The sequence below is a fragment of the Oxyura jamaicensis genome, chromosome 5, assembly GCF_011077185.1.
Source record: "Oxyura jamaicensis isolate SHBP4307 breed ruddy duck chromosome 5, BPBGC_Ojam_1.0, whole genome shotgun sequence".
Lineage (NCBI taxonomy): Eukaryota > Metazoa > Chordata > Aves > Anseriformes > Anatidae > Oxyura > Oxyura jamaicensis.
In genome coordinates, this window is record NC_048897.1 from 44,625,857 (window position 1) to 44,651,650 (window position 25,794).

A 25,794-nucleotide genomic window follows, 5' to 3' on the forward strand; every position below is an offset into this window, starting at 1 on the left:
TGCTAAAACTACTGGCATGAATCCTCTGCCTACACATGCTATATACCAAGCGTCTTTCTGCCTTCCATCTCCCTAAACAAGCATACAAGGCTCAGTTGTCAGCCTGTATGCCAAGGATCCTCCAGAGCATTTCTAGCCAAGTATTTATTTGCCACAGTTGGAATACTGCAGTTTATAGCATAAGGTGCTTTAAAAATTATTTGGTAAATCACTTCCCGTGTAACTGGTAAAACAATGAGGAAACTTGCATCACCAGAACATGACTAGCTACAGGTAGGTTTTTTTATGTAGACTATGACTACTGGCATGTCTACAGTTGCTATTAACAAACAGGAGAATGCAGCCATGCCTTAGCAGTACTTTATTGTGCACATTTACATGTTCTCTGAATTAGTGTATCATAGGCTCTTGAAATCATCACATTCATGTAGCAAATTCTTCAACAATAATACCCTTTCACTTTTCACCACAATATATACAGTTAACGCTAACCTGTGGTAAAAGCAAGTTACAGCACTGCAGAAATGGATATATAAATTATACACAGAACTTGTACATGAAGAATTAATTAAAATTGCATACTGTTTAATGGGAGAAAATTACAAGAAATATGGCTACAACTTATAATGGGAAATTCAAAATATACTTTTGGTATATAAAATCATGTACAATTAAAATTCCAGTGAAGTGCCTTTTTTTTTTTTTGCTTGAAACTACAATGTAGTGGAATAGATTATTGCATAACTTGCCTTGGCAACAGATGTAAGCTGCCAAGAACCACAGAAACTGTCCTTAAAAATTACATATTGCCTTTCTTGAATCCTTCTCTATACCTCATTTCTTTCTTCTCCTCAACTTAGCATCTACACACCTCACTTTCTACTTCTATTCAGTCCTTCATATTTTCTTATAGACTGACCTGGGCAGACTTCAAATTATACAATATAATTCTTACCTGACTCTTACCTTTCTCAACTATTGCACTTTCATCCATGCAGACATACAAATCCCTTAAGCTGCTGCAAGTTCACTATTAATTGTTCTGTCCAGAATGGACAAACCGCAGTGGTTAGTAGGGGAACCTTTACATTAGTAGAGGTAACACTGGTGCAGTAGGCTGAATAATAAGAAAATATAACACCAAGTGACCTATACCTTGGGGCTTTGAGAAGCATACAAATGCTGTTGTTTGGTTAGTTTTCTAGCTTGAGTCTAAATGCAAATAATACTAGATGCTAGACTATGTAAAGCTTTTGTTGGGGTTTTCTAGACTAGGATTTAAGTAAGTTAACACTTAAAGTCCCAGCCTTCATAAAGCTTTGGTGACTACTTACTTACTTATGCATGTAATAGGTGAAGATTTTGTGTACTAGAACCCAAAAAGCTGATCAGCAATGAGAAAACTCAACATTCACTGGTATTGAACAAAATATCCAAAATCCTGACATGGGACAGTTACTGTGGGGTTGGAGCAAACTGGACAGCGTATCTGCACTTCGCAAATGACACCTCTGAACACGTAACACAAGAAAGCTCCTACCACGGAACTTTAACTTAATACACTGCTTTAGACAACAGTTGGTAGAACACTGTAGGTAGTGGAGATACCGCTCTCCTCATCAGTGGTGGGTCACGTAAAACAATCTTCATTTACAAACTGCAGATCTGGAAAATCTTGGATGCTGTCCATTTAACAAGAGAAAGCACCATTAAAACTAAATATCATAGTTTTATTTCTCCATGTGAAATGATCAAAAACAATGGCTCCAGTGTATGTTTTAAGTTTCCAGTTACCAGCAAGGTATTGCACTGTTGTACAACTGAATTCAAGCAAGGGTTCGCTGTCTAGGTTTTATTCGTGGATATAACTGTAAAAACAAAATGAAAATATTAGGCTTTGCATGGTTGATACCAGGTTGAATATAAATCAATTTAATTACAACCAAAGGGTACTTAAAAGAACTGAGTGATACAAAGTGTTTTGGGGGTGTAAGATGTGTTTCTGCTTGTTAAGCTACAGCATTTTCATAAATTACTTCTGAGAAGTTAAACCAGCAACAGTGGGGAGCCAAGGGCTGACTGACTGACTCCTTCAAAGAGCACCAAAACAGCTGGCTCTGAAAATGACTTGTTCATTTAGTTCAAGATCCCAGACTACGCTACAGGACACATCTATGTAAGTACAACAGTTCCCTGTTTAGCCCTAGAGAGAGCTTACTTCAAGCTCTGTAAGTCTTTCTTACACATTTTGTCCTCTGTATCTCTCCACTTAGAGGCCTTACATGCCTGGTCTTTTGTGATAGCAGTGTTACATTTGACTGAGCACTGTGTAAGTGACTTGCCTAAAGCTGTCACCTTCCAAGTTTCTTCCTGTTTTAAAGTTGTACAAATACATTGTCTATCTCATGCCAGGTATTAAAAACCTTCCTAAATAGCTCTAGGCTTTGGCCCAGAAGTTACCTAATAAAGCCACTGCACTTGGCATAGGGGCCTTACTTTTTAACCACGGGATATAAATCTTATCACAGCCTAAGATATATTAAGTGTACTAATATACTAAATAAATGTAGGACTAATCTCTTAACCATAGCCTCTCCTTTTTGTTTTCAATAATAGAGGCCTGACAGAATAAGGATATTCTGCTTTGCACCGCTTAGTAGTCGTGTTCAGATGGTGCATAGAGGGATTCTGACCGCAGATCCATCTGGTGGTCCTATTTTAAAAACTAAAAAAGGGGGGGAGGGAGAGGAGAAGGTAACTTAGAACTTACCCCAAGAAGATTTTTAGGCACGTAGCCTTCTTTATCATTGAGGCGGGCCCACCACCACTCTGTTTCATTGTCATCCTTGCGTCGTAGAATGGTAATGGCATCCCCCTCATGGAACGACAACTCGTCATTATTCTGGGCTTCGTAGTCCCACAGAGCATACACCACTCCTTTATTCATCACTCCCAACTTCTCCTGCACTCCTGTTAATAACAGATTAGACAATACAGTAAATGGTAAAATAACATTTTTTCCTCTGAGATGTTTAGTGTGGACATCAAGGCCCAAATATTAATCTCATTAATAAGATCCCATGAACAATTTTCAGCACTTCCTGAAACAGCTTCAGAAACTTAACTATGTGGTAAAATCAAATCTGGCAGAGTAGTTGAAAACAATTTAGAGCATGAGGGGTTTTTGCTGTTGTTGGTGGTGATTGTTTTCTTTATATATATAAATATATATATGCACAATGGAAACCATGGTCTTTTTTTTCTTCAGATGAGGAAAATAGTTTTGCAAATGTCTGGTGCATGTTTCTCATGGGCCAAATTCTATAACAGATCTTACATGTACTAATGCTTGACGCTTTTGTAAATCTGCACGATGTCAGGTATACAGATCCTTACTGACGCTTTTATCCTTTCTCTGTAAATTAAAATTTATCTGCTCTCCATCAAGGTACTGTCTCTAAATGTAATCTGCTAAAGATTTGTGCATCTGGAAGTTAAAATGTCTTTAGATACTTGACAACTCACTGTCACTGTGAGAACCTCCCACTGGAAGCATTTCCTTGGAATTAAATGAAATTAATCTTTACAAATTAACATTAGAAGGAGCCTGTGAACAAAGCAGGCAAGGACTGTAACCAACATAATAACCAAAAGACTTTTTTTTTTTAGCATTTGAAAAAACACATGCAGGGCAATATTCTCAAGTCTGGGGCCTAAGCAGATGTTTCAGACAGTGACAGGAAAGGGAGTAATTTTACAAAGGCTAAAAAAAAGTTTGTAAAGTCTGATCACAGCTTACCGTACAAGAACTGGGAACACTGAATATAACCTTCTTCCATCTCTTCACACTTATCTGCAGCAGTTTCTATATCACTTATAGTTGAAGCAAAAATAGCTGCCCCTGATTCAACCAGTAGTTTACAGAGATGAACACTATTACAAGAAGCAGCACAATGCAAAGGTGTCCTGAAATAAAGCAAACATGTAGGCATTAAAAAAATAAAGTTCCAAGAATCCTAACTATTTCGTCTTGCAATACAGCATTTAGTCCGTCTGTTTTTAAAGGCGGTTGCTCTTTATGATTATAGTGTATATATGCATTGTTCTAAACCTGCTGAACCACCTGGAGTGGATTCCAGTGCTTACCTGACTCCAGTAAAGCCATTTTAAAGTATATGTTAACAAAAATAGCAATTTTCATAGCTTGGAGGACTGTTGGATATTAAAGGCTATTTTTCAATATGAGGAAATTTGAAATATAAGGTAGAAGAAAAATTGCTCAGCATAGCATGGTTTCCCATCTCCAAACTCTTTACAAGTGCTACATCTATTGGTGAGGCTAGACCTATTCTTCAGAAACACAAAAATCTGTGGATGGGTTACACGAAAATGAAACTTAAACAAACTTTTGTCACTTATTATTTAATTACTTCAGCATGTAAACATGAACCGCACCTCTAAGTAAGAACAAAATAGTGCAATTTATGATTCAAGGGTGCTCGCACACAGGTTAAATATACTGGAGCTTTGCATTTGAGTTTGTCACCATCTAGAGATCAGAAAGTGCTCATTTGCTGGGAGAAAAGGAGAAGGAAGTTGTTCCTCAAATGGGTCTTTGGATTTGCATCAAAATAGTGTTTTTCTAGATGCAAAGTTTAAAATCTTGTTACTTACCACCCATCGCTATCTGCTGCATTTACATTTACCCCAAAATCAAGGAGGAACTTCACAATGTGGTGATGGCCAGCACACACTGCATTATGCAGAGGTGTAATTCCTTCATCATTGGGCTTGCTGGGATCATCAACCTGTTGAAAACACAAAGCAGTTCAGTTTTTTTTTTTGTTTTTTTTTTTTGGAATATTCAGAAGAGGTTGCCTTTGTTTAGAAGCTCACCTCATATATGATTCTTTGTACAAGATCAAATTCTCCCTCCAATGAAGCATCTAGGAGAAGAGCCAGTGGATTGAACTTCACTCGCAAACCATGGCCTGTTCTTTCTGAATTAGGTTTCTTCAGGTTGGTACGTTTGGTCTGGGTGGAAAAGAAGGTTTAAAGGCATTACTTCAGGTTGCAGAGGTGTTACAAACCATTCAGTTACTTTTTATGTAGATAAGGAATCCCATCCTCCTTGGATTGCCGCAAGAACTACGCCAACACTTCTATTATAGTCTATTAATAAAATACTCAATATCTTACTATAATTTACTCAGTTTAAAATGAAAAAGCATGCTGATATAATCTAGAGGCTCCTATTTAAAAGGTAACAAGTACAAGGGACAAAAGTATTGAGGCAATGACTTGCTGTGAGAAAAAGTCCATAAAGCTCTTTTATGCAACATTCTAGATGGTGTAATCAGAAGAAATTTCCTCACGATCCAAAGCACATTTAAATGTGTTTTGAGAATATTCTGCATCATTCACGTGTCTTTGCCACTTCCCAGAAAAATATCTACTATTAATTAGAGCTTTACAGAATGCGTTTAGTCTGTAGCATCACAAAGTCTGCTCTCATTTACGCCCCTGCTTAGCATGGCTATTTCAGTTTGGAAAACAAGCCTCCCAGCATGAGTAATATTTGTTGCTAACATACTCCGTTCTTCCAGAAGTATCCTGGTTCACTTGTCCCCCTGGAAAACTCACACAAAACACCACCTTGTGCACACTGCAGTCAAATTGTAAGAGGAATGTGAGGTTTTTGCTAAAGAATCTATGATAACTCTAGGTGAGTCAAGAAGTGGAGATATGTTTTGAAATCAGTGTTAAAGTGAGTCATGTTAACACAACTAAGAATAAAATTCATTTTGCTCCCCACCTTCAATGCTCCATATGCTGTGGATTTTGGTAATGACAAAGGCAACAAGTATTTAAAAGATTTTGGTGCTGGAAGAGGAACTTGGAAAGCAATTCAAATGGAAACAAATCCATTAGAAAAAGTTTTCAGCTAAAACAAGTCAGCTGTGTGTGTTAGATTCGTCAGCCTCGGTCTCCTCTCTACTGAGAGGGGGAAAGGAATGTATTTTTCCTATAATAGCTTTTCAGCTTGTATGCAAATATAAATCTCCACTGCAATTCATAGGTTCACATAAACACTTAAATTTATAGCCCTGAAGAAATGAAAAATTATTTTTCATGGTATCTCAGATACCAGAATTAGCTCTATGACAACAGTATATCCCAAAAGAAGTTCTACATCCTAAATTACATACACAACCTCCTGTTGCCTGTGTCTGCTTTCCTTACTAAACAGCTCCACTAGTAAAGCTGTTCCATCAGATTATTCCTTGGAGTCACTTTTTAAAAATTATTATTTTAGTATCAAAACTTGAAATGCGAGCATAGCACTTAACCTTAAGCATAACTGGAAGAAGGTAAGCTTAACACACAGCTAATTCTGTAGTTCAAAATTTGTCTCTTAGTTACTTACTGGAGGAGCTGGAGGAGGAAGAGCAGGTTGCTGAGGAACTTCATCTTCTACTGGAGAACTGACCTCAGGCGTGGGACTGGATGACTCTTCAGTAGAAGGAACTATAGCGAGATTATTGTTGTTGTCTTCAGTTGTCTCAGATGTTTGATTTGTGGTTTCAGTGCTGATTAGTTCCTCAGTAGCAGGAGAAGGCAATTCATTATCATTGGCATCTGATGAAGGGGGTGGCTCATCAGGAACAGGAACTGTAGGTTGCACGGAGATGGGCTCCTCAATATTGCCATTGGTGCTGGCATTACCATTATCAACATCTGCTAAGATGCCTATGAAGTCCTGGGGATTGCTTGGCTGATAGAAAGGAGCACTTTCTATTCCTCCAGCAAGAGTATTAAAGCGCTGATACAACAATTTTTGTATATTTGGTCCACTTGGGCCTTCTGGTTCAGTGATAGAACTACGCTTCTTCAGCGGCCGAGGAGCATTGGCCAATTTTCTCCTCAGAGCTTCCAGGTCAGCGTCGCTTTGATATCGTAGGGGTGAGTGCACAATAGGTGTGAGCTTAGTAGGACTGAGAGGACGAGGAATATTTTCCACGTTGGTGTTTTCACTGGGTGGCGGAGCGTTTTCCAGCTCTTGATCTTTTTCAGAGACCTCAGTCTGAGGCTGAGATTGTGGCTGTGAAGGAGTCTGGGCAGGCAAAGAACCATGAAGGAATGGCAGTGGCGAGGGCGAAGTTGAACCAGATTGTAAGACAGGCTTTCCATAAACTGAAGGAAAAAACGATAGGAAACAGTGAAGAACTATTCTCAAATTGCATAATAAAATATTTGCAAATAAACCGTACGTCTTTGTTGCTACTTGTTTGACACTAGTACAGAAAATAATTTTGTTGGAATCCATCAAAACAAAAATACTCACCTGTTGGTGATGGCAACCACCAACTCTCTATACATGATTTTTTTCAACTTATTTATAAAGCATAGATGGAGCATCCAGACCGTACTGTTCTATTCCTATCTTGTTTTAAATAAAAGGCAACTGAACGTATGCTTATTTATCACCCCCAAAAGAAATGGAATCATTCTGCTGCCATACTACGGACAAAAAAGCAAACAAACAGAACTTTTCTCACAGATTTAGAGAGGCTTCTCAAACAAGATGTCATTTATACTGATACGTAAACTAAGCCTAACAAATAGATTTTAATAGTCTATTTCAGAAGACAAAAAAATAAAGCAATGTATATTCTACCTGCTTTTACTGACTTATTTAAGGTATTATATACAGCTTGCTGATAATTCTTTGGTGGTGTTGCTTGTTGAAGATACATTGAGTAGATGGAACTGGAGTTCACTGTCTGTGGCCCTTTTCTGGGAGATTGAGGTCTTGATCCTTTATCAGCTAGAAAAGGTCTGATGGCCACAGTTAAAGGCAGTTCTGGCCTGCCATCTCCTCCTGGGAATAACGGGGGGCCAGAAGGCTGATACGTGGGGCTGGGAGGTACAGAAATCCTCTGCTGAATCTGCTGTGAAGAGCTGGGTTGATGCACATTGCTTGGCGGCGGGAGTGGAACGGGTCTTTGCCGATTTGTTATACTCGTTCCGGGTCTGGGCAGGCTGCCATCCTTCCTTCTTTCTAGAGAATTTGTAGAACCTGTTCCTAAAGGAACTGGGCTTGGATAGGTCCCGTAGTTTTGAGGTAACTGCTTGCTTACACCAGGAATTGTTGGCGGCACTTTCCCCAGGTCAAGGCCCTATGTAAGAACAAAAAAAAAGTATAAAACTTCATTAAAGAAAATACTTGTGAGCAAGAATATTCTTCATTCAACAAAACAGACTAATGATCTGTGACAATAAAGGAGTCAGTGTAAGTACTTTGCCTTCCTTAACCACTACAAATTTCTACCTGAATTTACCACCAAGACCTACCGTTTAAAGGCATCTTCAGTTATAAGACGTTAATACGAATCCAGAACTACTTGAGTACTTTCAAAGCCTTAATGACCAGATCTAGGTTCTGGACCTCTGTATCTATTTGATAATTGGTAATGTATAATGTGATAGCAGTAATAGTTTACCAAAACAATTTAAAGACAAGGGCCCTTATTCTTTAAAGATTATAGTGTTAAAGAATTCATAAAGTACAAGAACCACAGTGCAGACAGACACCACCAGTAGACTCACTGAAGGATGGATTTAGTTTTTTTTTTTTTTTTTTTTTTTTCCTCCAAGAGAAAGAGCATGTTGTGAAGTGATAATTTACACCAAGGAAAAACAGTAACAAAGACGTGAATTGGAAAAATAGGAAGGTGGGGAAGATGATTAGGACAAACAAATGGGGAGAAAAGGGGAAACCGGATATGTAAAAGAACAGAAAGTTCTATCACCAAACTACTGAAGCTGAAAAAAAAACACACAAAAACATCAATTGTAATGTGGTAAGAACACAAAGGAAAAGGGGGGGAGGGGATACAAAGGTAATTTCACTTGTGACATTTTAAATAATTATAAGCAGAGAAATGAAAAAAGTGTAGATATCTGAATAAAGTTTGGCTGTGGCAGCCAAAGGTTCATAATTTCAGCAAAACAGATCTAAAAATGCACCACAGAGTAAACCCACCAGCTTATCAGTACTTCCTAATACTGAAGTTGGCAAAGGTTGGCTGGATATAGTTCCTTGTTTTAAAGCAGTGTCCATGCTTGATTCTTTCCAGTCTGTGTTGGAGATCTGAGGGGGTTTTACCACGGGGGCTGAGCTCTGCTTAAGTATTGGCCAATTTCCATCATTAGCTTGAAAACAGATGAAAACACTATTTAAAATAATCCATACCACCACTGTAAACAAGCAATAACAACACGTGAAATGGAACAGGTTAGATTACAACAGGATTAATTTGATTCCAGAAATCAGATGAAGTGCTATAATGTTTGATTCAGAAATCAATACCCCAACCCAATCACTGTATATATAACATGCTGTTCGTTAGCCTTTGACATTTGAATTGTATCAAAAATTCCTATAGGAAAAAAAAAAGATTGTTAAAATTTTCTTTTGAGTGTTGTACATTTTACTATTAAAAGGCAAACTAAAGTTCAGACAAAAGTCTTTACAGAAACACTTAAACGTATTTCCTTTGGTGCTCTCCAGGAACACTCTCAAATTATGACACACATTAAATCTACGTCTCCATGTGGACTTATTCCAAATTTAAACTATTGTTAGTGGGTTCATTGACTCATAACAGGAAGTAAAAACTCATTTTAAGAATGTGGTAGAACAAAAGCCTACATTCCTTTACTGGATGTGGCTCTTAACTTACCTTTTGTTTTTTCCTCTACATACTCACCTGATCAGCATTGCCTCAGAGATTTAATTTTAACGAAACATATAAAGTCAGCTGACAACAAGAAGTCACAGTGCCAAAATACAAGTCATGGACTTCTATATCTTCATTGAATGAAAACAAAATCATGCAAAGCTGCACGTAAACTGAGGCAACAAATCCTTAACGAATCCTGCATGCTTTGATACATTATTTTATTAACTGCAGACTATTTACTTTCTGCTCCCCAGGTAAGTGAGAGAGTTTAAATCACCGTATAATTAGATCTGGCTTACAGTAACTAGACAGATCCTTGGCTAGATTCTAGGGCTTAAATCTGCTTTTGACAGATCAAACTTTAGATGTCTGTAGGGTGATCAGAGATCATTTCTCCTTCCCTATCTCCTGCAGTTAACTTAGTGGAACATTTAGTAGAGATGACATGTAACGCTTTACTAGACAGTGGCAACTAAATGGGGGGGATGGGGGGGATTAACTGAGATTTCTGGACCCCATAGTAAAACCCCACAGTAACCCCACAGCAAAAGCCCATAGTAAAAAAAGATCAAATGAAAGCCAGGCATTTAATGGCAGTGTTTCCTGTTTCATTTCACTCTTAAGTCCCTAGAAAATAGAAAAAATCCTAGAAAAGCAAGACTTTTTCTAGGATTCTATGCCATCCTCTGTCTAGTATAGGTGACAGTCTAAGACCAAGATGTATGGAAATATTTTAATTATGTTGAATTCAACTTCCCCACTACTTTCTACACGAGCCTTATCCTTTTTACTGAGTATCCCTCTTCTTCCCGTCCCCAAAACGACAACCTGAAGACTTCTGGACAATTGTCACCCAACGTTTTTACTACATGAGTGCAAATTCATTCTATTACTTGTGAATACCTCAATGAGCTTTGTTCAAATCATATTGCTTGCTTTTAAGTGAGCCAAGAAAGAGAGTTATACCCCTACATATGAGCTACCCTAGTAATTATTTTAACTATATATGCAGACTATTCCTTGGAATTCCATACACAGTATTGCATTAACCTTTTAAATTTAAATCAACTGTGTTTGAATCATGAGAAAGAATTACTTTGGAGCAAGACTGTTTTTGTGGTAGGTCATTTAAACAGGATGAACACTTCTTTATTTTAACACTGAGAATGAAGTATGTAGCATGATCTGAATTCTGAGGTAACAGACTGGAAGTAAATCCAGACCCTCTCTCCTCTTAACTTCTGTTTCATTCTACTTACGTAACAGTCATCGTAACGGAGGCTCCCATCCTCATGTCCTTCATATTACAATCTGGCAGACTTGCAACTGTCATGCACTTTGTATGAGCACACCTTTCATATACTCCTGCAACCTAAGGTGGATCTCGTGCACTTAACTAAGCTGTGGTTGCAATCTCCAGCTGCAGCATATGGCACCAGGTGCTCATAGGAGGCAACCAAGCAGCGTCTCCCATCTGTCTTCGGTTTGACTCTCAGCCACCCCACAGCCATTTCAATCACCGGAGTTCATTTTCTCTTCCAAATGTACACTCTCGTCTACCTGCCTACCCAAGGACTACCCAACACACCCAGCACATTTCAACTCCCACCAACCAAATTTGTATTTACATAAATAAGACAGCAACAGACACACGGGTTCCTGTGCATTTCCTCTGATTTTACCTAAAGATTATCATAGGTCTGGATCCATGATACTTGCTACAGCAACTGTAAGCCAAGTATAGCATTTTCGTCCTATTGAAGTCAGCAAGATTCTTGCTATTGACTTGGACAAGGTGAGCTTTTATCCCACCTCTGGGGCCAGTAAAAAACAAACTCTCAAACTTTCAATCAAAATAACTCAAGCTAACTTTGTATATATTATATCTATTCTGAGATACACTAAAACATCAGTTGGTGATTACCACAAATTTTCTAATGATTCTTCTCTATTTTTGTCAATGAAGAAAATTCATCCTTGGAATGCTATTGCAGTACTCTAAGGATGAATTTGCCACAAATCCATTTACTTCAAATGTGAAAAGCAACTTCTAAACAATTTTACATCTCAACAGCATCCGCTACATACCAGCCCACAACACAAGTTCTAAAGGTGCTGTTTAATATGCATCTGTATGCAAGAGCTCAGATGACCATATTAAAAACTGAGTTCTTAGCTAGCCAAGTATCTTCTACAGACTCACAGTGCTGGGTGTCAAAGAGAGTAGGTGCCAGACGGATGACATTGTGAACAGCAGACTGAAGAGAAGTGGGAGGTGACAGAATAGGATCCACTATTATGTCTAAATCAGAAACCTTCCAGGTGTCTGGAGATTTTTTCACACACCCCCAGTCTGTTTCTACCGGACACACCAAGGCAGATCCAGTTACACAGAAAAAGAAAGAAAAAAAAGTGGTGGAAAAATTAAAACAATGACAATGGAGAAATTAGAACAGGAACACACAGATAATGAGAAACAAAAGCATGACAATTGCAAAAAAAAAATCCCACTTTTTTTCTTCCAGGGAGCATATAAAATTATCTTAAAATAGATCTATCTTACTGGACTTTCTTCAAGTATGTTCAAAGTAATAAATACAAAGTCAGTCTTAAGGTAGAACAAGTATTTTTATAAAAATCAAAGAACTCTCATGTGTAGATCTTAAAACCTTGTGAGTTCAGTCCAGAAGTATGTGTGTGTTTCTATAGTAAGGTTAAGATTTATAAAACAGTGAATTATTTCTAGTTTATGAACTTAAAAGTTATGAACTGCCCCATACATTGAAGAAGAATCCACACATCCAAATCCAAAACTGCTGCAAAACTGTCATTTCACCCCACAATTCGATCCTTCCATACTCTTAAAATTTTTCTATAAAAATAGTGATTGGGTTTCTATAGCCTTTGAATCAAACTAAAGATATTGTTACACCACTAATATCATTGGAAAATTCTGTGGGCTTTTTTGGTTTGTTTGTTTAAAGTTATTTTGTTGTTTACTTTCACTTCCTGACCTTGGGATTTTTGGGGGGACATTCCTGTTGTTCTTTCCTACAGACGTAGAGAGGTTCTGATGGCCTTTCCTTCAATCTTTTCCTCCCTGTTTGGAAGCATGTTGCAAGCTTTGCTGGTGTATCCAGTTTTAAGTACTGGAATGCGTGTGAATATTGTGGAAGCTTTGGTATAGCAGTCATCCCTTATCTCATTTCTAAGTCTCTCCTAGATCTTGCCAAATCAAGTCCTGTAGTTAGATCGATTGGACCATGCATTTTTTATTTTTATTATGCACATTTATTTGTATTTATAAATCAATAAATATTTGTATTATGCACATTAAACTAGCCACTTATTAAGAACTCTGATTTTGCTAAGATGGGAGCACACAAGTGAGCTGTACCAAAATGGAAACTTAATGCACAAGTGTCATGACTTGCTTCTGTCATTCTCCAATGTAAATTTTAAAAAGTGTCTCCTATTTTACAATATAGATAGAATTATTAATTTTGGGAAACATGGGAACCAATTTCAATTATGGAGAATACTCTAGAGGGGCAGCTGCTTCAGTAATGAAGGCAGATACAAGTAAACACCATCAATGCTAAGGTTATGCCACTTCAGAAACGCTTCAAGAACCACAAATGCTCATAACTCTGCAGGAGCAAAAGCTTCCCATAGTTTTATTGCATTCTCCTATTTAGTCTCCTTCTGAGTAGTAGTATTATTTTTACTAGTTCAGTAGTTTTGGTTTGCTGTGCATATACTATGAATAGTTGTTTATAATGTTGTTTGCCACAAAGTTGATTTCATTATTATATTCAAACACACAAACTAATTGAAAAGCTATTAAGACAGAACAGTTAATTCACAGAATCTGTAAAGGAACATGTGCTTCTTTTAGGGTTTTACCTCCTAGTAAAATCACAAAGAAAACACACTCCACCTCCTGAGAAAAACTCATGGGAAGAAGTAAAAATGGCTCATGCCAAATGACTAGTGTCCAGTGAACAGAACAGCATCTAAAACTTGCCTTTTCTGCTATAGAGATTATCTCAACACAGGATCTCTTAAGATTACTCCTTTTCTTATTACTCCTTTCCAAATAATATATATTAACAATCGTCATACTTAGGTGCTTACCAGATTTTGATCTCCCATGTGTTGAGCTAGAAGCAATGGTGAGAGACTGTGGTTTAACTGGATCTACTGGTACAGCGTAAGTGCCAGCACTTGGAACTTGGATGTAAGGTCCTACAGCTGCCACCCGTCCTGAAGCACTCAAAGATGATTGGGGTGATGAAGTTCCATTAATACGATTCAACTAAAAATCAGACAAATTGAAACGTGAATTTCCATTTAATCTAGGCATTCATGCAGGAGCAGGAGGTCTAAATTTAATTATCTGGAACCATGCACTGTAGCTAATTCACTTTAATAGATTACCATACTCCATGTTATGGAAAAAAAAGAACTAGTAAGACATTTTTTCTCTTAAAACTAACACCTCAAAAATTAAATTTCTCAGCCACAGCACATACTTTTCATGAAGAAAACTTTCACTGCATAAGGTCTCTTTTCAATGTACCTTTTGTATAAATAAATAAAATGTATTGAAATCAAAACCTCCAGCTAGGAATACATAGGGGAATCCATAAGTGATCTTTTTAGTCCTCAGAAATAAGGTCTACTGATTCTAGTCAAAGTCCCAGACAACTATCAGCTAATTTTATCAGATCCTTTATTACATTTTTATCATTTTTTCTGTTCCAGGGAAAAACAAAGGCAAACAAAAAACCTACCTATTTGATGCTTTTATGCTCTGAAAAACAGCCCATAATCCAACTTCCTACAAATCTATACTATAAATTTTAATCCAGTATGGTCTGTACCACACAAAAAAGCAGCAGTTTTCTGTTATCTATGGAAAAACTTAAAATAGTTTTAAGAAGCCTACTACTTTCAAAATGGGTTCTTTAGATGTAACTGTACTACTCAGCTAGGAATAAAGTGACATTCTATGTAGTTTTAATAGGCTGTTGATAAACTAAAGTGGGGCCCTTTGAATAGTTTATCTTACAGGAATGTTTTCTTTTTGACGTGCCTCAACTTTTTTCTTGTATAGTCGTTCACGCAGCTCATTGATTCGCTTGTCCATCATGGCCACCTCCATATTACGTTTGTTTAAGAGTTCTTTCTGCTGCTGAAGCTTGGAGTTCTGCTCCTGATTAAGCCTGTTCCGAATCTGAAAGGAGAAAAAAATAATAAAAACAGCACTTGTTAGGACAGTTACTTCATTTTGTCTTGGCCAAAGTTGTTTTTAACATGTTGTTAAAAAAATGATGCAACACGGATCAGCCATGTTCTGACATCTGATTGTATGCTTCCACACAGCCTGTCAAATTACCATGAACAACTGTTAAAAAGAAAACATTAGGACATGCTATCTTTTACTAAGCTAGTGGACACCTCAAACATGTAGCATGCATCCCATTTATACCAACTGGATTAAAGAATTAGGCAAAAATACATTTCATAAATCAGTTCCACAATGAAATATTAAGTACTAGAAAATACTTGTTAAAAGTTACATTTAACCACAATGCAAGTTTGAATATCATGGGAACTAAATACTAAGTGATATCAAACTTGTACAAGAAATTATGCTCTTAATTCTGTTTCCAGTTCCACACATAACTTCTCGATGCCTAGAAGGGAATTTAACTGAACTGCTAGCGCACGGTCTGGATACCCATTTTTCTCTCCGAATGGGGATTAAACTGAAGCCTTCACAGCAGGTTTCCAGTAAATTAGGAGAGTGATTACCTTTATAGTTTAAATCAACTATGACTTTTTTTTTAATCTTGCTTTTCCATTGGCATTTTTTCATACCTTCAATAATCCTGACAGTATTGTCCCAATATTCTACTTTTCATGGCAACTGTTGCATGCAAAAAAAACAAACCTGACACAAACTTAAGTCTTGATAAACGTGTATGGGATCATTGTGAAGCACAAGAAAGAAACCTTAATCCATTGAGCATCTTTGCATTTAGAAATACTTGGAAGGCAGATAAGCCTTGTATAAATGGAAAGGTGAAAAAAGGACCCATATTTCTAATTACTCATGGATTAATTGGTTTGTCATATATACTCACATAAAGGAAAAAGTGGGACTAATCTTGAAATTTAAAGTCATTTTGAAATACTAAATGCATGTGAGGCCTGCTGCTTCAATCACAGGGAAGTACGAGAAAACTGAAAAAAACCCCTCCAATCCTGACACACTGACACATTAAATATTAAGCATACTATAACTTTAAATTGTAAAAACTGGACAAAATTCCAATGTGAATGGAATAGTTAATTACTGATGTGAACACAATTCTTCAGATGTACCAATATTTTTGGATAAAGATGTAAGATAGTGGTACAGTGAATAACATGAATACAGTGTAGCTATAGTAGTATGCTGTATAGCATACTGAACAGTGCAGTGAATATAGTGCAGCTTAACATTTAAAGAAAATCATCAAAATTATAACTCCCATGTATTTTTGTTTATTTACATACTCATTATAGCTATATTTTCACAATATATTTTTAAATTACTCTTAGTTGCTGCCCAGTCATGTCTTCAAACTAAGACGAAAATCTAAGTCAGTGTGCTATATCCACTTCTTTGCAAAGCAGAAAAGCACTGAAATGAAATTTTCTTTTGGAGAGAGATTAAAACAAGCACTTTGTACGCATTCAGTATCTTCCATACTGCTCAGAAATGCCCTTCAGAATGCTTTCACACTTTGCCTCATTATGTGTATGAGCAGCAACAGAAGTAGTTTTGAAAGCTAATGAAATCCTGTTTTAAAAAGATTCTTGCTAGGACCTTATGTGTTAACATTCTGATACTCCCAATTTTATGAGATCGCAGAACAAAACGTCCACCCATAAGGGCAGTAATATGACTTATTTCAACTGACATTTAAACTGTATTTCTCAATTTCTTACCTGTAGTTCTTGATACAATTTTTTTAATTCTACTGCTGCAGGTCCTGTTACTTGTCCATTGTAAGACTGAAACCCATTCAGCTTCCCTTTCCTTAAGTCGTCCAGTTGCTGAGTAAGTTGATCTACTTTTAATACTGCAGCCTGTAGCTCCTGCTGCTTTTCCTGGAACATGGCACTTATGTGTTCAATTTCAGTTGCTAAAATTAACAAAATAACAATAATAAAAAGCAAGTACAGGAGAGATTGTTAATTTTTAATTATACGGGTATTGGTAAGCATAACACACTAGTTTGAAACCTGGTATACTCATACACATAATAAAATACTTATGTCAGGAGTTGCTAACATTTATAATAGATACTCTGATTACTTACTCTGATTACTTACTCTGACTTCATAAAACAAACAAGAAATTACATCATGTATGAACTTCCTAGAAATGTATGGCAAACTCTGCATAACAAATAAACATTCTATGTGAAATCCTGTTACAGCATAGGACATTATTTGCCAGATATGCATTGAACAGCAAATACAGTTGAATAGTATACTTAGAAATTCCACATACACAGATTGCCATTCATGATCTTGCTATAATCCACTTGTCCTCTCATGGCACGGATTTTTTTCAACTTTGTCTCCTGGGTTTCAACACGTTCTTTAAGTTTTTGAAGCTTTTCACTCTCTGAAACTGACTGCTGCTGACGACGTTCTTGCTGCTTCAGGTAACGCAAACGTTGTTCCTAACAAAATAAAAGACAAAAGGTACTTGTTACCTTCTTATTTATAGAAAAAAGGTGATTTAGTGAAGCCTACCACTATGATCACTGGTTTTTGGTTTTGTTTGTTTGGCTTATTTTCTTTGCAGCAATCAGAAAAAGTCGTATCCAGTTAAAACATGCATCAGTCCTCCTGAGGAAAAGAAAAATCCTCTTTAAAAGAAATTTGTTACATTTATGTTAAGAAATTCAGAAGTTTTTAGACCAAACATCAGCTTTACATACACGTGTGAAACCACATATACCCTGAAGAATCAAGCCTATCAGTGAAAGCTTCCTTCTGGCATTTGGCTTCTGCTGCTATTAACGCTTTTCCTACCATTGCAAAATGAACTTCCAACACCATTATCAAGCTTCTCAGTGAACACAAAGTACTCCCAACAGAACATTTAAACAAGCTGGCCTACTAGAAGATAAAGTTCCAGTTCTTAATAACAATCCTCCTGACGGACACACAATGAAGATATTTACTTTTTCTATGTTATTTCCACCAAAAAAGAACAGAGTTGTTAGGTTTATTGCTTGTAAAGACACTGTGCTGTACTCCAAGCATCCCATGTGTACTGTATTTTATAACATCAAGAACAATGTCAAAAACATTAAACCCACTCTATTTAGAATCTAAATCTATTTAGAGTGTCACACCTCAGACTTCAGAAATGTAACACATGAATATATTTGAAATGGGCACATTCTCATCTCGCATCACTGTTACTATATTGAAGTTTGAAGTGAATGAGCTAATAAACACGAACATAGAGTCAGGGCTGGTCTATTATCGATAACGAAGTGGGCCTCACAAAAGAGACAAAACCTAGCAACATTTTTATAAAGATACATAGCTGTTGCTTATTTAACTGCTTAAGCTTATTTAACATGACTTGGTGCATTTATCTGTACCCCAAAAAACTCACGTTTGCACACACTGACAGATATTTGTATTTATTACAAACCCTATATTTTGTTTGCTGCTAATTATTACCTTAGCAACCAACATTTGCTGCTGATTTTCGATCTGCTGCTGTTGTCGGGCAGCCATATCTTGAAGTTCGGAGAGAGTGAGCTCAACACGTGGATTCCCAACCTGTAGACCGCAAAACGTTACGTCAATGTGGTGATGTATATGGAACGCTCTGATGTTAGAAGCTAGATCCCCACTTGTCAGAGGAAGACTACCCCCCCCCCCCCCCAGTCCTTAGAGGAAGAAAAATGATGGATACCTGTTAGAGAGGAAGACCAAAGCATCAAGAAAGGACACAGCTCACACACATACCAGTGACAGAAAAAGCAAGAAGGGGAAAAGCAGATGAAAGAGAACACTAAGAGACAAAACAAACAGGAGAAAAAAAAACTCATACTACGTTTAAATTTACTTTAAGATGTTCTCTGGAATTGGCACCCACTGGTGATATAACACACAATAGTAGACATGCAAGCAGGTACATTAAAGCAGGAATTGGAACCTGAAGCTTCTTTCCTTTCCTGACACTTTCAGTGTAGGTACCTTGGCAGCTTTAATTAATAGGATGAGGGGGAATGGGCTAACGTTGTGCTAGGGGAGGTTTAGGTTGTATATTAGGAAGAACTTCTTTACTGAAAGGGTTGTTAGGCACTGGAATAGGCTGCCTAGGGAAGTGGTTGAGTCACCATCCCTGGAGGTCTTTAAAAGACGTTTAGATGTAGAGCTTAGGGATATGGTTTAGTTGAAGATTTGTTAGCGTTAGGTCAGAGGTTTAGGTCAGAGGTTGGACTCAGTGATCTTGAAGGTCTCTTCCAACCTGGACTATTCTGTGATTCTGTGAACTTCTTTACCAAAAGGCATTGGAATGAGCTGCCCAGGGAAGCAGTTGAGCCACCATCCCCGGAGGTCTTTAAAAGACGTTTAGATGTAGAGCTTAGGGATATGGTTGAGTGGAGGACTTGGTAGTGTTAGGTCAGAGGTTGGACTTGGTGATCTTGGAGGTCTCTTCCAACCTGGATGATTCTGTGATTCTGTTGTTTAGCATTATTTATGTTGTGCAGGACAAGTACATGTGAGAATCCTTAGAAGAGGTTGTCACTAAGCTCACATACCAAGACTGTGAAATTTCATGGAATCCCAATGGTTTGGAAGGGACCTTAAAGCCCATCCAGTTCCAACCCCCTGCCATAGGCAGGGACACCTCCCACCAGATCAGGCTGTCTAAAGCCCCATCCAGCCTGGCCTTGGGCACTTCCAGGAATGTGGCAGCCACAGCTTTTCTGGGCAGACTGGACCATTTAAGACAAGAATCTGTGAAAAACAGTCTGTGCAAACTAAAGTGGAGTAAAGGTAATCCACTTTGGATAATTAGCCATTACTGTGTGAACTCTGAATGAAGAGACAAGACCCCAACCCCAAATCCACCTCTATCAAAAGTGAAGAACCAGTGTCATACGGAAAAGCTTCCTCCTCTCCCTCCAGAAAAAACAAACAAACAAACAAACAAAACTCTGTATGGCCTTTATGTAAAGATGTCAGGGTTTATTTTGCTGCTGATCTCAGTCTAACAGACTGAGAAAAATGGCAATAATCCTAGACAAGAAATCTTGCTGGAAGCTCCACAGGAAGATTTCAGATAAAGGTTGTTCCACAGCAGGGCTTGCTGTTCTACTTTGGGGTCAGCAAAATTTGCACTAGGATTTAGAGATCTTTGTGGTTTAAAGAAGTGAAGGAAATCTTTCTAATCAATGACACCTCTTCTGTTACCAAGGCAAGCTCTAGAGAAAGCCAAAAATCATGGAGGATAAAAGTTAGCTGAAAATTTAACACTGGCAAATCTGAACTCTGGTGGAGTAGTGACAAAAGCTTTCTTTAGGAGTTAACCACACAGCAACAGATCACAAGGGAGGAGGAAATAAAGGGTGAATCAGAGGACAGTCCAGAATGTGTGTTAGAGGCCTGCATTATTCCCTGCCGATGGTAGTGCAGGTAACAGCGCTGCAGTATTATTAACTGTGCCCCAGCTGTTCAACCAGTGGGGCACCAGAACTACAGAACAATGTCTCCAAATTTCTTCTCATCAGTACTTTATTGTAATAGTACTGCTACAGTAACTTCCTATTTTGGGCTTTAATACAGTCTTTGCCCCTTTTATATAAACAGACTTCATACATATACAATAGACACAAAAAGCTTTAGCACAGCTAAAAAGATGGGAATTCTACTCTAAGGCGGGCAAATACAGAGATGACAAAGAATCCCATTATTTAAAAGCTTCATGGTAGGAACAAGAAGGGCAGCTGGCAATTACTATAAAAATAGAAAAGAAATCTTTGGTCTAAATTATAAGTGTTTAAGGCCTTGTATGGAGTAACTCAGATATTAGTGGGGTTTTGTCACCCTTTTGCATTTCAAAAGACATTTACAAAAATTAGGCTACAGAGGCAATTACTTGAAAATTATTTAAAATTTGTACAATTCTGTGACCTGGGACAATCTGTGAGCATTGTGTGCTTTCAAAAATGAATATCCTGTTTCAGTACGTTCAGTTTTGCCACCAAAAATAAGTAATTTAAGTCTCCACATTAAATTACTTCAATTCAACCCTTTTTTCCACTGTGCAATCCCAGCAAAGACTGTGGTGTAACAAGACAAATTCCAGAAGCTGACACTTGCGAATACCTGCTTTGCTACTTGGGGGAAGAAAGAAAGAAAAAAAGCTACAGACTTAGGATTGCACATTTTTTTCCTGGAAGAGAATACCAGCCTTTGAAAAATTATGCCCAAAAGTTGGCAAGTTCACAGCAGTCCGGCATCTGTTGGAAGGTATTTTACACGTAATTCAGTCACGTGATGGATCAACACAAAAGCCAGACTACCACACTATAATACTTCAATAAACAAAAGGAATATCTCCCAACTACATGGCAATTACTATTAGTAAGCCATGTTGAAATTACATCAGTTCCTATACCCATTACAGTACATCACTGCTGAAAAACTGAAAAGAATTAAGCATTTTGGATACACTGAGAATAAAAGTGCGTTGAATGAGTGCTTACAAAGTGGAATGCTGTCTTAAAGATTTATAGAGTGGGGAAAAAATCCCATTACACACATGCCCACCCCAATCAAGCAAGTATCAGATTTTGAATTGGATCAAACCTGATCCCAGAGGAAAGCTGCTCTACTTTTCTGGGCCCACCTCAGTGACTTCCAACAGTTCTGTAGTGATCTCGTCTGACAAGATCCCCTGCAATGCCTGAACTTCACTCTAGGAAAAGTAAAATTTTCCTCTAAAATCCTGTTGACACAAGTATTTAAGCCGTTCTCAATGTTTTGTTTCATATTCCTACATCAAATTTCTTATATATCATTTCTCCAACAAATGCGTAATACAAAACTGACTCTTTAAGCTTCAGTCAGGAAAGGAAAATACTTGTTTTAAAATAGTTGTTTTTTTTTTTTTTTTACTTGAGCTCCAATTAGTGTTACGTGTTTCTCCACATAATTATTGAATACATCTCAAGATCAGTCACTAAAACAAGCCAGATTTGGAACACTAACTTTTAAAGTTGTATCTTAAATGCACAATATAGACACATCGGACTCAAATTTCATTATAGAGAGTTATTGTCCTTTTAGAGGGTTACTGTCCTTATTTGAAGATTTTCTGTATGATATGTATATGGAGCAGAATTGTAATTCTTACTAGAATTTACAGATCTTCTTAATAGGCATCAGTAATGATAATTATTTTTGGTGCAGAATTCCATCAAAAAATTATGTATTTATGTACAGATACAGCTATATAGAGTAGTGGAACTGAAATAAAAGGTAAAAACCATCCAAAGCACAGATTTTTCTATTTCAACACTGTTAGTGAACACAGTAATTAAAAAAAATAAGACTGAACTTAGTAGTATTTTTTATTTTTAACTAGCATGACTTATGATAGACGAGTCCTTCACAACATTCTTTAATAAGGCCAAACAACTTGTGTGTACTTGTGTTGCTCCCAGGAGGTGTTCTGGCTCTGCTGACTTCTTTGGCATGGTATTCCATCAGAAGAACCTAGATCTCTGACTCTGTAGGGAAGTATTAAGAGGGACTCAGAACTGTTTGAAGTCTACCCTCTGGATCATTGCTTTTAAAAGACAAAATGGGGGAAAAAAAAACACAGTATTTTTCCAGTACAAATATGCCGTTTCAAAAACGGTCGGAAACAGGCTTTACCTATGGAAATTATTCCCAATGCTTCCTCTCATTTCTACTTTGATTATCAGTTTAAGTTTACACTAACAGCTCATTCTATTTCTAGTCATACTTTTCAGTCTAACACTGTCCAAGAAATAGATGGTTTATATTGCTAAGAAATCTTGTTAAAACATACACCCAGACTCAAGTAGTAATACATGTACAGGGGTTATGCATTTTTGAAGGTAAGGAAGCCATCTTACTTTGTAAAAATTGCAGATTTCCTAAGTGAAAAACGTAACCCAGAGTGCACAATGACTATAAGAACCTGGTTTGTAAAAACACCAGTAACAAAAAGAAGTTTCATCCAAAAGCTCAGAATTTTTACTGCTTTAAATAAACATATTCGAAAGTATATCTTACAATGCCTGAAAAAAGTACTGCAATCATTTTGCATTGTGCAAAATAAAAAAGAGATGAATAAAAATAAAAAAGAGATGAATAAATACTAGCTTCTCCTTAAAGAGAAGCTAGTATTTAAAACTTTAGTAAAATATTTCATTTACCAAGTGTAATGTCTAGAAAACTTTTATACAGGGAAAAGCATAAGACCGTATGAAAACAGTTATAATTAGCCATTCTTATAAACGCTCCATGAGAAATCTCTTCACGTTTACCTCACTGAATACCAACCTATGACCTTTCCACTTAAAGTAGCTACATTATACCTAGGAAAGAAAAGAAGATCTGAAGAAAAAGTTTTAAACCTGTAGCTTCACTCGCAGTTTGTTCTTTTTCATCCACATGGCAAAAGCAGTACACTGACCAAGCAGAATTCCTCTTCAACATTAAGTCAGGTATTTTCAGAAAGACTATAGCCGATTTCATGCCTCCAAAACACGGCAGCAGCATTTTTGATAAAGCATGAAAATTAGTGAATCTTTCTCTTGCAGAGATCTAGTTGAATCCATTTGCTTAGAGCAATTTGTATTAGTTGAGTTGGCTCGTAATAATCTGTATGCAAATACCACCACTGGAAGAAGCCCGTCTCAGTCTTTCTTCAGAACCTCGTGCTATGCAAGGCAAATGGATCAGGGTATGTTCTCAGTTCTTTAATGAGGTTGTTGGTTTCCCTGTTTCTTAAGTTTGTACAGTTAATAACCAGTATGAACAATTTCATACATGAAGTGACTCACCTTTCATAACAAACACGAGCCTATTACATTTAAGGTCTAGACCTCCTCCCCTCTCCTGCAGCAAGAGAAACCTACCTCCCACAGAACTGCCTCCTAAAGGAGGTACCAAAAAAACTACTGCCAATATCTACTCCTCCAGATTCCACAGATTCACTTGCTACATGGTGATACATCAAAGGAGACAATTTTGCTGAATGGTAGATTTCTTTTCATTGATTCACAGAAGCATTTACACACAGAGATGAACTCCAAAGTAAAATCCCATTGAACAAACACTGCATTATTAGGCACTGAGGAATTATTACAGATGTTTCAAACAAAAATACTTTACTCTTATATTCCCTACTTTCTTAAGTTTTACAAGAATCTCTAAGAGAATTGTGTTTATTTTGTCTAGCATGCCACTTTAAAAGGTCATGATTAGAGAGAATTTGTAATGAACTGCATTTTCAGCTTCTGCCATTAGCCTCCTACTAGAGGCTGGTATTTTACCATTTGATGATTAATATTTTTGGGACAGGTGAGATGAATGGTACAGTAGTAATTAAATAGTTTGGAAACCAGTTTATAAGCAGCCTCAAAGCAAGTCATACCTTAGATATTTAATTAAGAGAGAACCTCCTTTAATAATGAATTCTGCACATTAGCCTTGTCACTCAAAGTTCGTCTTCTTGATCCTCCTTCATTTCTATCCTCACGCTATGCTGCTCTGTCTATCGTCACAAACTCCTCAGTCTCTTTACTCAGTCCATATGCTTCTGAGCTATTATGAAATGGTTTACTCACTGACAACCCACAACAGTAAAGGAAAAATTGCATCTGAACTTGAATTAATTCGTTGACAAGCAGAACATATTGTAGTCAAACATTTAAGCTGTAAGGGCAGATTCCAATTGTTTTTTTGTGTTTTTACTCCCATCGGAAAGTTATCTTTGAAGAGGAATCTAATTATGTCAATATTAAAATCAAAAAGCCAGGAGACAGACCTTCAAAATAGATTATTTTTAAGAGGTGATAATGAGGATGTGGTTTGATTTTATGGATCAGGCAATAAGGCAAAGAAATACACAAAGATACTTTGATTTATTAAGTTTGCATTAGCAAGAACAGAAAGGTACTTTGAAAATAACAATAAAACATCTACCACACCCGGGCCTGCTAAATTCAGAAATACCAGCTTTAAAGGAAAACAACAACTGTCTACAAGCTTCATAGACCACCTCAATGACTGGCAATATCACATTTAGGCTTGGCAACACCTAACCACTCAAATAGCCAGTGTAAACTGCAATTCAACCAATTCATTGCAAAAGAAAACTAGAACAGACCAAGAATTTATCAACCACTTCCTGTACAGTGTCTCCGCAGATCTCTTCCTAGGTTTGCAAGATTTGCAAGAACCACCATGTCATTAACTTCCCTTATCTATTCCTTCCCTCTTCTTCAGGTAGGTGTTCACACCCATCACCCACACAATTCAGCTCCTTTCCCAAAGCTCTGCACTAGAAAGTGTAGGTTCAGGTACCTCAAGCCTCCTTAAACTGTCCGAGCTCCACCTCCTCCTATGTGTATTCCTGTGCCATGAATCACGTACAATGAACTTTCTCACATTTTCTAGCCTTTTTCCTACCACTCACTTCCATCACCTCTATACTTACTCCCTAATTCACTACTTCTTTTAGTACGTAGGTCTATCCTTCTCCCTGTTTTTAACATTTCCCATGGTCAGAGATGATTCTGAGGTTAAATCTCCATTTGCCAATTATCCAGCATAACCTAGATAAAATGTAACCAAGCAGTGAGCAGGCAGGTGAGACAGTCTGTGTCCTAGCTTGGACACCAGGATGGCTGCTTCTGATGCTGGCTGTCAAAAGGGCTACCCGCAAGTTTTCTGCTTGTATCCCACTACTTCT

The 25,794-nt window shown here is 37.3% G+C and overlaps 1 protein-coding gene across 5 annotated transcripts in view; it reads right to left on the reverse strand.

Moving 5' to 3' along the window:
* Positions 1–346: 346 nt before the first annotated feature.
* Positions 347–25,794, reverse strand: part of PPP1R13B (protein phosphatase 1 regulatory subunit 13B) — a 71,190-nt gene continuing 45,742 nt past the window's right edge. For 2 of the 5 annotated variants that reach the window (XM_035326813.1, XM_035326811.1), the window contains exons 5-18: positions 18,510–18,611; positions 17,317–17,491; positions 16,749–16,945; positions 14,821–14,985; positions 13,884–14,064; positions 11,950–12,105; positions 9,047–9,216; positions 7,679–8,180; positions 6,428–7,194; positions 4,897–5,034; positions 4,675–4,808; positions 3,800–3,966; positions 2,771–2,970; positions 347–1,868 (exon numbers count right to left, since the gene is read on the reverse strand). In XM_035326813.1, coding sequence (XP_035182704.1) covers positions 1,827–1,868; positions 2,771–2,970; positions 3,800–3,966; positions 4,675–4,808; positions 4,897–5,034; positions 6,428–7,194; positions 7,679–8,180; positions 9,047–9,216; positions 11,950–12,105; positions 13,884–14,064; positions 14,821–14,985; positions 16,749–16,945; positions 17,317–17,491; positions 18,510–18,611 — 3,096 coding nt within the window. In that variant the 3' untranslated portion in view covers positions 347–1,826. The remainder of the gene's footprint in view (positions 1,869–2,770; positions 2,971–3,799; positions 3,967–4,674; positions 4,809–4,896; positions 5,035–6,427; positions 7,195–7,678; positions 8,181–9,046; positions 9,217–11,949; positions 12,106–13,883; positions 14,065–14,820; positions 14,986–16,748; positions 16,946–17,316; positions 17,492–18,509; positions 18,612–25,794) is intronic. The other 3 variants (XM_035326812.1, XM_035326816.1, XM_035326815.1) reach the window with 3 other exon arrangements.